At 43.4% G+C, this 10977-nt stretch overlaps 1 protein-coding gene across 8 annotated transcripts in view; it reads left to right on the top strand.

The window, feature by feature from the left end:
* The window catches only part of CNTNAP4 (contactin associated protein family member 4), a gene marked incomplete at its 5' end in the record, with an annotated part of 260718 nt that overhangs the window by 71797 nt on the left and 177944 nt on the right, over nucleotides 1-10977 (top strand). The window contains one exon of one of the 8 annotated variants that reach the window (XM_083464786.1): nucleotides 2205-2316. The exons of the other annotated variants lie outside the window; for them this stretch is intronic. Within the exon in view, the coding sequence (XP_083320912.1) occupies nucleotides 2205-2316 (112 nt within the window). Of the gene's footprint in view, nucleotides 1-2204; nucleotides 2317-10977 lie in introns of those variants that run through there. 8 annotated transcript variants of the gene reach the window in all.

Here is a 10977-nt window from a genome sequence, read left to right as displayed (position 1 = left end):
TACCACTGTAATGCTATATCAACTAGAATCCATGAATTCTGATCCATGAGGCATCCGATGAGGTTGAAGTTCCCTTGGGTTTGAAGGGAAATCTATGGCCCAAGTTAAAACTTTGCTGCGCTAATGGGAATTTTGAAATATTTTGTTGTTCCTGCCCCAAATACAGAATGTAAAGTAGAAAAATATAGTCATTTAACTGTAAGTTTCCTCCTTGCTCTGTAACCATTTTGCTGGTTCGACAGTGACCTTATCTGAATTCAGCCTAATAGAAATAAAGAAAATTGGAGTAGCTATGTAGGCAAATTGAGCAGTCCCATGGTACATTAACAGAGTCATACTTGGAAACTTCTAAAGTGGGATTACATGACAATATATGGGTAGCTGCATAAGTTATCAGAGTTTTAACTTTGTATAATGTAACTTAATTAAAACCATTCTTCTGTAATCTCATTTTCCAAGAATTGGGAATATTTGGGTCAATGGTTAACTCCTACAAAGAGAGAAACCTCAACCCTGCTTGGAAGTTGTATTGTATTTATGTTTATATTTAAAAGATTTAAATAATCAAAACATGCTCACCCAAAGCAGTTTACATAAATGCCAAAACACTGCTACATGCTCACCCCAAAAGCCTGCCCCCCATATATTTGTTGACTGAAAATGGCTTCTAATTGATTAGGGGAATTATTTTTGCATGCACAGAAGTTCTATCAAAACAAATGAACTACCAGTTTCACGATGGGCATAATTTATCATTAACACCTCTTTCCAGCAGCCACAAAGACTTAATTCAGATCTTTTAAAAGACCTGCAGACTTAGTATAAGAATAATAATCATCAGGCCAAACCTATGCTCACAGTTCACAAGAGGCCCAAAATCTTCCCAACTATGGGCAGAGACTGTCACAGCCTCACCTTCAGTGTATTCAGATGTTCTAAATTGGCCGGGTTGAAGGAGAATGAATCCAAGTTAGCAATCTTTTAATTGATTTACTCTGAGCTGGACTAGCACTGAGTATCTCCCAGTGCTTGGTAGTAAATTCAGTTACTTGAGTTAGGATGAATTGTGAAACTGTGGGGGAGAGGTTGAACTTGAGTCTCAGGACCAGGTTACAAGAAAAAATTAAAACACATCCCAAGTAAAAGATGGGCAATGTACAACATCTGCCAGCAGAAAAAGTGCTAAAAACAAAGAGTCTATTCCCAGGACCCCCAAGCTGCAGGAAAAAGATTGTGAAATGCTCCAAAGCAAAGAAAGGGGCAAAACATGGGTGGGGAACATTTCTCAGTCTGATGACCACATTCCCTCATAGACAGTGGCATAGCATAGGTTGCCAGTGCCCGGGGCTGTGCAGAATGGGGTGGGTGGGAGAGAGAGAAACAGATGGAGTACGCATGCACATTCAACTGCCTATTGGTGTCTGCATCACACAGGAGATCACAGCCACAGAGGTAAGATAGGAAGAGTCCTTCTGTTGTCTGCAGAGATCACTTCCTGGTTTGCATGGAGAAGCCGTTTTCAATGCAGGCCAGCAATGGAAGGGCACAGCTGTATTGAGGCAGCACTGGGTGTTGAAATTTTGCACCTCTAACAATTTTGCGCCCATGGCAACCGCCCCGTGCCCTCTCACAATGCTTCACCTCTACTCATAGGTGTGATCTAAATCACAGAGCCTCTTGGGCTTCCCGATCGGAAGGTTCATTGTCTGAATCCCTGTGACGGAGTGAGCTGAGCTCCCATTGCTCTGTCCCAGCTTATGCCAATCTAGCAGAAAGCACATCAGTGCAAGTAGATAAATAGGTAGTGCTGCAGCGAGAAGGAAAACAGTTTTTCCGTATGCTCTGGTTTCCGTCACGGTGTCCCATTGTGCCAGAAGCTACTGTTAGGTCTATTATGAGATGTCCACCAGCTTCCAATCACAGATACCAGCAGCAAACTTGACTTATTATCGCTCCCTAGCATCCCAGTGCCAGAGGATTGCCTCCTTCCACTCACCACTTTGCCTCCTCCAAGTGAAAGAAACCTGGGCAGGGCTGAATGTCACATCCATTGCCAGGTGTGTCCTGCTGGAAACAGAAAAGGGATTTCCCTTGCCCTGCCTTTATATCCACTCAGTTGCCAAGTGCTTTTGTGACATCACAAGAAACCCACAGCCAATGGCAACAGCTGGGGAGGCATCATCTTCATTGCTTTGAGCCTCACAATGGTGGGTGGACCTATCAGTGATTGTATGCTTGTTTATCCAGGAAGCAGGTGGCAAGCATTGCTTCCTTGTTTGCTCCTACTGATAGCCTCAGTCCTGAAGCTATATAAATGTAAGTAGAAAATTAAGAATCAGGGCCTCACAGCTTCATCACTCTGGGTGATTCCTGGAATATTTCACAGAAATTGAATAATACACTGTATTCAATACAGAATGGGATGGTTGGGAAGGACACTGGAGGTCATCTGCTGCAAACTCCTGCTAGTTGTGGGATCTGTAGGTTGTTTTGTTTCCTGACATTTTATCTGTTTGATTAGGCATAACAAAAAATACATAGTTTTTGTCATGGGCGCATCAAAGTTTTGTTGCTGTCAGTATCCAGATGGAATTGGCTAATGTTCCCAGATGCTAGTTGTATCAATTTGGCGTCTGTAATAATGAAAGCAAAATTAAGCATTTATTTTTTTTAGTTTGCAGCATAAATGTAATAAGTGAGATTCTTTCTTTCACCATCTAATCCTACACGTTCCAACGTTTTATGTGTTTATCCCGTTTGACTGACTGCGCCATGTGGCAGTTGCTGTGGAAGATTCCAAAGTCACTGAATCAGCTTTTCCATTGCGGAACAAACATTTCCGGAAGCGTAACCATCTGAAAAAAGATTCATCACAGACTCATTCTTGCATATTTGGACTTGTATGATTGAATAGATTCATTTATGTATTTGAGTAGAACTAAAAGCAAGCAGGAGTGAAATGAAACAAATATCATTCCTCTATTAACAAATCTAATACTTACTGGTTCTTAGGAGCACACAGTGGTTCCATCTGTACTCCACAAGCCTTTTCAGGGTTTCAGCCTTGAAATATGATTCTTGCTCCACTTAAAGCCATTATTTTTCTTTATAACTAGGCATTCTAGAAATTCAGAGTGCATCCAGTTGTTTACTAGCTTATAAAAATAACATGGGGCATACTCTTCCCTCCAGTAATGACCGCTCCCCGCTTAAAACGGGGATGCCCTTTGCGTGGACGCGCGCAGCCCCTAGATCTGGAGTGGCCCCATCAGCATAGGCTTGGCTTTGCCTTCCCTCAGGTGGGATACCTGGAGGTCTCCGCCTACCTCAGTCAGTTGTCCAATCCCACCTGGGGGAAGCGTTGCCAAGGAGACCAGGCCAGGTAGGGGAGGGATTACCTGCCCACACAATAGAGGGAGGATCTTACCTGGGAATCCTCACTTGGCTCCAGAGCTTCTCCCACCCTACCCACCCTCAGTTAATGTCTTATTTGCAGGTTAACTTTTTTTCACAGGTTTTGCAGGTTAACTTTTCTTCACAGGTATGCGGGCGCTGCTACGTTAAGGTCGCTGTTAAAGGGCCGGAAAGGAATTTTCCTGCATTGGCAGGTTTCGCCTTTCCCGTAGCAAAACGGCACAACTTTGGCTGTATCAGGCCTTGGTTGGACAGAATCCTTTAGTCCATCTTCCTCTTTGCGGCGGCGATACCAGGGTTCCCCGTCAAAGGGGTTTCTGAAGGGAGGCTTTGACCGTACGCCGAAAGGTCGTCATTGCTCTCCCCTGCGGCGGCGGCGTAACAGGGGCGGTTATCTCTGCTTGAACATATGTTCTCCAGAGCCGGCCCATCCCCCCCCCCCACTGGATAACCCTGATGCTCCCTAGGTCCCCGGCTGGGGACTGGGGAGGGAGAACGCCCAATGCCTGAGCCAAGGTCTACCCACATTTGAAAGTTAATAAAGTTGTGGCCAATTTAATCCCATAGCACGTTGTCATGAGTCGTTATTTCACATGACGGGGGGGGCCACACGGGATCTGGGGACTCCGCCTGTCCACGCAAAGATGTAAAAGGTAAAAGGTAAAGGACCCCTGACAGTTAAGTCCAGTCGCAGACGACTGTGGGGTTGCTGCGCTCACCTTGCTTTACAGGCCAAGGGAGCCGGCATTGTCCACAGACAGTTTTTCCGGGTAATGTGGCCAGCATGACTAAGCTGCTTCTGGTGCAACAGAACACCAAAACCAGAGCAGCGCACGGAAAACCATTTACTTTCCTGCCGAAGCAGTACCTATTTATCTACTTGCACTGACATGCTTTCGAACTGCTAGGTTGGCAGGAGTTGGGACCAAACAACTGGAGCTCACCCTGTTGTGGGGATTCAGTGGTCTCAGTGGTTTAGACCACAGTTTTTCAGAAGCAGGCTTGAATGTGGACTCCAGAGCTCTCAAAGGTGGACTTTTAAGACCTCCCTGAGCCAAGTAAGCCAGGATTGCCAGTGTGGCATGTTTGGGTACAATAATGGTCCTGGTGGACTTCCCTTGATGGCTGTGGAGCATTTGAGCTCTCCTTCCATTCACTGTTCCCTTGAGAGTAGTGGTGAACATGGCTACCTTAGAAAAGTATGTAGATCCAAAGGAGGAAGGTAGAAAAGCTGAGGAGAGTTCAATAAAAATTTTGTTTCTCCTTTTTCCACATACAGTTTAGCCACTGGGTGCAGTGAGGATAGTTCCATCCCTACTGCACCAAGTGGCCAAACACCCATTGCCTTTATAGTTGACACTCACAATAATGGGTTTTACTTGTACAGTGAATATGAAGATGGAGATCCATCACACAAAGGGGATCTTGAGTGGGCCAGGATCACACCTCTCTCTGTGTAAATATTGATACATACTTAAAGCCTCTTCATATGCGGGCACAATGTGCGGCCAACATGTGTGTGTTAGGGGGAGCATGGTGTGCACATTAGCATTTGAGTGATTCCCCATTAATGCATGTGGGGAGTTGGAAGGATGTGGGAGGAAATAAAAGTTCATCTGGTGAAGCTTTTTGAAGCATTAAGTGTTAGGAAAAGTGTCACCTGATTGATTTATTTATTTATTTTAAAAAACAAAACAAAACTATTTTTATACTCAAAATTATCATTATTGCAAATGTAACTGGACTTTTACCCCATTAGCAGCTCTGAGAAAGAAAGATGTTCTATTAATATAGGTTCTTGTCCATGGGTAGGCAAACTAAGGCCCTGGGGCCAGATCTGGCCCAATTGCCTTCTAAATCCAGCCTACGGACAGTCCCAGAATCAGTGTGTTTTTACATGAGTAGAATGTGTCCTTTTAGTTAAAATGCATCTTTGGGTTATTTGTGGGGCACGTGAATTTGTTCTTTTTCTTCTTCTTCAAAATATAGTCCGTGCCCCCCCCCCAAGGTCTGAGGGACAATGGACCAGCCCCCTGCTGAAAAAGTTTGCTGGCCCCTGTTCATGTCCCTCTTCCTGGTGACAATAATGTATCTTCAAAATGCTGCTCAGCTGCAGAGCTCTCAAAGTGACAATTGTAGCATAACTCTCCTGTAGTCCTCCATATGTTATTGGACTCCCAGCTGTCATCAGCTCATCCAGAATGACCAGTGATCAAACAAGATGGGAGATGTAGCCCAATAACATGGGTATAATCCCACATACCAAGGTGTTCAGGTCTGGCAAGTCTCCGTGGGGAGGAGCTATGTAGTTGTGAGCCATTGAGAACATATTTCTACAACTATAACACGTTTACTAGTTAACAGGTTAATCTTATTGAATAGCACAAGGGAATCTAGGGGAAGGAGTAATGTCTAAGGCAGGCATAGGCAAACTCGGCCCTCCAGATGTTTTGAGACTACAGTTCCCATCATCCCTGACCACTTATCCTGTTAGCTAGAGATGATGGGAATTGTAGTCCCAAAACATCTGCAGGGCCAAATTTGCCTATGCCTGTTCTAAGGCCTTTTGTGTATAAGGTTTCTGGGACTTTATGGGTCAAAACTTTGAACCAACACCTTAATTTTTCCTGGATGGAAGGCAGTATGAAGCCACCACAGATGCTGGAGACGCGTTGCTCTGAGCCAGCTGAATCTTGTGAACAGTTGGCAAGAGCAACCCCAGAAGGAGCTCATTTCAGTAGTCTAGACTCTAGTTTATGGGTGATGGTTACCAGTCTTTTATCTGACGAAAATGGATTGCCGCCTTCTCACCAGATGGTGCATACAATTGCCAAGTACACACTTAAACCATCCTTTCTGTAGCAGCAGCCAAATTTGGTAGTGTAGTATTCACATCCCAGACATGAATAGGGCTATTTCAGCTCTGTTCTGAATCTGTATATGCAGCTCCCAGTTCACATTATTTTACCATGCTGTACTGACACGGCACTTGCCAAAAAGCACAGCGGATTTTATAGTTCTTTGTAATGATGCCAGTGGACTGTCCCATTGACGCACGGTGTTGCCCATTGTTTCGCACAATGTCCCCCTGTAAGGTATTCACACCATTCTTGTTTGAGCAAGGATGTCTTCAAAAGATAAAAACAGTACTGCTTCACTGGCATCTCATCTAGTTATTTCACACATGCACTAATCAGGGCAAGCATTCGCACATCTGGCTAGTGATATGTAAATTGTATTTTTTTATTACCCAAGAGGATGGCTCCAGATCTAAGTAAGAAGCAAGGGTTGGTTGTTATTGCTGTTGTCTAATTTGCAAGGTTGCATTTGAATACGCCCTTTCATGTGCGGCAGGTGTCTTTTAATCAAAGAGGAGGCGTTTCTGACCTTGCGGTAGAATTTTGCATGCGGAAATTGACACCAAGTCCAGAGACAATGCTCTCCTTGTGAAAGAGGCTTGGTTTACAGAAAAGTACAATAATTCATTATTCTACCTTTTTAAAAAAGTAATTCTAGATTGTACCCTAAGCACATCTGGACCTGTTGGCAGAAGTGGACTGAAATAGTGTGTCCGTTATAGAATCTGGAGCCCTTATCATGGTGTGCAGAGTTTAGGAAGTCACAGAAACTGTGGGGTCATCAACATGGCAACTTACTCAAATGGGAATCAATAATTTGTTGATATAAAATGTACTTATTTACAGCAAAACCATTCTTGCAACATAAAAGCAAAGTGTGCAATACAAGAACAAGCATTCGGTAGAAAAGAAAACGTATTGCAACATTTTGCTTGGTCCTATATTATTCAACAAACATAAGCAATCAAAGATTCTGGGCTTTGTTCAACATCCATATGTGCTCCCCAGCAACTCCTTTTCTTGATGGAAGTGTCCTTCATCCCCATTTAGACCCATGTGCTCAGTTATAGAGCCATGATTAAGTAATGCTTTGACACTGTTGCATTTCTGGTGGAAGTGCGGTAGCTCAGTGATAGACGGTTAAGTCCAGCCAAAGGTGACTATGGGGTTGCGGCACTCATCTTGCTTTAAGGCCGAGTGGACAAATGCATCTTTCCACTTCTGGCACAATGGAACACTATGACAGAAACCAGAGCACACGGAAATGCCATTTACCTTCCTGCCACAGCGGTACCTTGCACCGGTGTGCTTTTGAACTGCTAGGTTGGCAGGAGCTGGGACAGAGCAACGCAAGCTTACTCCATCACGGGGATTTGAACCGCCAACCTTCCAATCAGCAAGCCAAAGAGGCTCAGTGGTTTAGATCACAGCATCACCTGTGTCCCCCGATCTAAATGTAGATCTGGTCCATGTTTTGACTCAGCATAAGGCAGATACTAAGTGCTCACTGGAAGGACAGATCCTGAAGCTGAGGCTCCAATACTTTGGCCACCTCATGAGAAGAGAAGACTTCCTGGAAAAGACCCAGATGTTGGGAAAGATGGAGGGCACAAGGAGAAGGGGACAACAGAGGATGAGATGGTTGGACAGTGTTCTCAAAGCTACGAACATGAGTTTGACCAAACTGTGGGAGGCAGTGGATGACAGGAGTGCCTGACGTGCTCTGGTCCCTGGGGTCATGAAGAGTCAGACACAACTAAACAACTAAACAACAACAACAAGGCAGATACATATGATTTCATGCCAAGCCTATGAGACATGCAAAAATGTTGTAAGCAAAAATGAAGTCTGTCCACCCCGTGAAAATATACACACGCACTGCTTGCTGCCCAGACACGAGTGCAGTGAGCCTGTTCCTGTCCCAAACACGATGTCCTCATTGTCATGGATGTTCAGTGTTTGTGGTCAGCAACGGAGGAGGATTAGTGTGAAAAAATTACCAACTACTTAATCCCCAGAGTCACAGAGAAGTTAGCATTGTGGCAAAGGAAGGGTGATGATAACTCACCAGGAAAAGCTGGGCAAATAGTTCTATAGGAAGAAAGAGCCAAGCTTGTATATTGGTTGAAAGTAGGCCACAATTTTATTGCACGTTCTGTAATAACTAGTGCAAGGGGGGGGGAGAGTAAGAGGCTGTTATTAATCTAACTTGCAGAGGAGCTGGACTGGTTCTCTATGCGTCTTTCTGCACCCTGCCCATACAGCTCACACCTGAACTCCAAGTGAGCCCCTTGTAGAGATGCTATCAGACAAGTGCGGTTTCCAAACCTGAGCAGTTTCCCAACTTCTGCCAGGTGCCTATCAAATGTTTTGGACTTCCACTTCCATCTTCTCTGACCATTGGCCTTCCTGGCTTAAGGTGATGGGAGTTAAGCGTCCAACAACATCAAGGAAGCACCAAGTTGGAGGTGGCTGGAATGCAGGTGGATGCACGACTCAGTTGAAAAACAAATATTCATTCCCAGTGGCAAATCATGGCATTAGAAATACATTCTAGGCTAATATAGCAGAAAGTAATGCAACGTGTTTGTTCATGCAGCAGTCTGGTATTTGGAGAAATGATGAATCCCGTTGTTAAATCTAGCTATAACAATTGTGCATTGTGTCATATTTTCCTCAAGTTCCTACAATTTTGTGTTGAGCGTTCAGCGTGCCACAGAAGGAGAATAGAGATGGTATCTTTTGCTGGAATGCTTTTCTAATCCTAGAGGGGATGTACGCTGCTTAGTGCATGAATAGGTCTGCTGGTGTTCAGTAAGGCAAAACAACTCTAGAGAGAACTTGCATTAGTACTTTTCTTTATAGGAAAGTCAGTAGCTGTCATATGGACACTTAAACAGAATGGCTCTGGCATTAAGAGCTGAAGAAAATCTATACTAAGTAGTTGCTTTTCTGCTTTGGCAATTTGGAATTGTCACTGATACTGCAATTTAATCAGTTTCATTAAACATGAGAAGGAACTTTCGAAAACCTCAGACGTCGTGCTTCACAACAGCTTTGCTTCAATCTCACTTCAATATCTTTTTATAATATCTGGTGCCAGACGCATCAATTGATGTCTGCACTGTTTCACTTCATTGGCTCTATCCATATGGGAAATCCCTGTAATCCAAGAGTGAAATCATCTATGGCTTTATTTAAAAGACGGCTTCCTCTTAGATGTCACTGTAGGAAATATTTGCCAAGTCAAAATGTATATAAATGCATATAGAAGGACTGTGTATGCTAGAGGTACCATTGTCCTTTGTGCTGGTCTAGCTTTCATTTTGTTTAATGTGTGTATTGTATCTTAAAAAAAATAGTGTTTCTGGTTTTCACATTTCAAGCGTAATATAGTTATGCTGGAATCGTGGAACATGAAACTTGCTTCTAAGTCATATATTTAGGATCAAGGTATTAAGACAGAAAATCATAACCCATTCATAAGCACATATTTTTGCAAGACACAAGGAGTATGCATTTAAGTGTGTGTGTGTGTGTGTGTGTGTGTGTGTGTGTGCTAGATATAGATATAGATCATAGGAACCAAATCCTAGGAGTTGAGCTCCTTTTGTCTTCCCCCCATAAAATTTTTGAGGGAGCCGCCCTCCCCCCAAGTTGATGGGCATTACCATTCAAATAGTGTGTGTGCATCGTATCATCTGATTGATTATGTAGAGTGTGGCTTACCTGCCCCCCGTATTTTATTCAAGTTGGCACCCCGATATAGAAATAGAGAAAGATGATATCTATCTATCTATCTATCTATCTATCTATCTAGTAGATATGCTTACCACCAAGAACTTTGTCCATGTGGGCACTGCTGCACATGCACAAATGCCCAATTCTGCAGGTCAACTGATTGAGCATATAAGTGGCACTGACTCCCGAATGTGATGTGTAATGTTCTACTGACTTGCAATGATCTACATGGCAAGAATGAAGAATGAAGTGCTACTGGCCATGTTAATGCAGGGCTTGAAACAGTCTTAGCTGAAACTAATTCGTAAGCAGTTAAATAAGATTCATAGTCATGGTCTGAGTGGCACAAAAAATAAAGGGTTCTTGTGGTTTTTTTAAGTACCTATCATGTAAGTCAAGGGTAGTCAACACAGTGCCAGGGCGGACTTTGTAATGTTATGTAATACGGCACCCTGTGCAAGACCAACATTTGATGCCCCCAAATGGATTTTCTCAATTATGAATCTTCTCAACTTTGCACCGCCTCGGCTCAGCGTCCTTTTGGGGCGGAACTGCAAAGGTGTATATTGGTTAATTGCACCACCCTAAATCTGGTGCTGGTAGTGCCCTCCAGATGTTGTTGGACTAGAATTCCCATCATCCCTGACCAATGATCTTATTGACTGGAGCTGATTGGGCCTACCCCTCCTGTAAGGGGTCAACAGTTGCAAATAGTTAGCAAAAAGTCAATAAAATCTACAAATCAATCATAAGGGGGAAAAATCAATAACTGTAACTAAGAGAGAGATTCTACTTCATCTTCTTTCTTTTAGTCATTGTCTTCTTTATCTTCAGTATTAAGAAATACATATGGAGTGATGGGTCTGAATTTACATCAAAATGAAATCAGATCAAAAGCCATTGAAAAGGAAAAGGAAAAAGGAAATCAGTTGGTTAGGGAGTTCAAATTGCAGAAGTTGTTTGT

The sequence above is a fragment of the Podarcis liolepis genome (assembly GCF_965112155.1).
Source record: "Podarcis liolepis genome assembly, chromosome: 11".
NCBI lineage: Eukaryota > Metazoa > Chordata > Lepidosauria > Squamata > Lacertidae > Podarcis > Podarcis liolepis.
The sequence above is the reverse complement of the archived record's forward strand: the minus strand, read 5'-3'. Positions and strand labels throughout refer to the sequence as shown.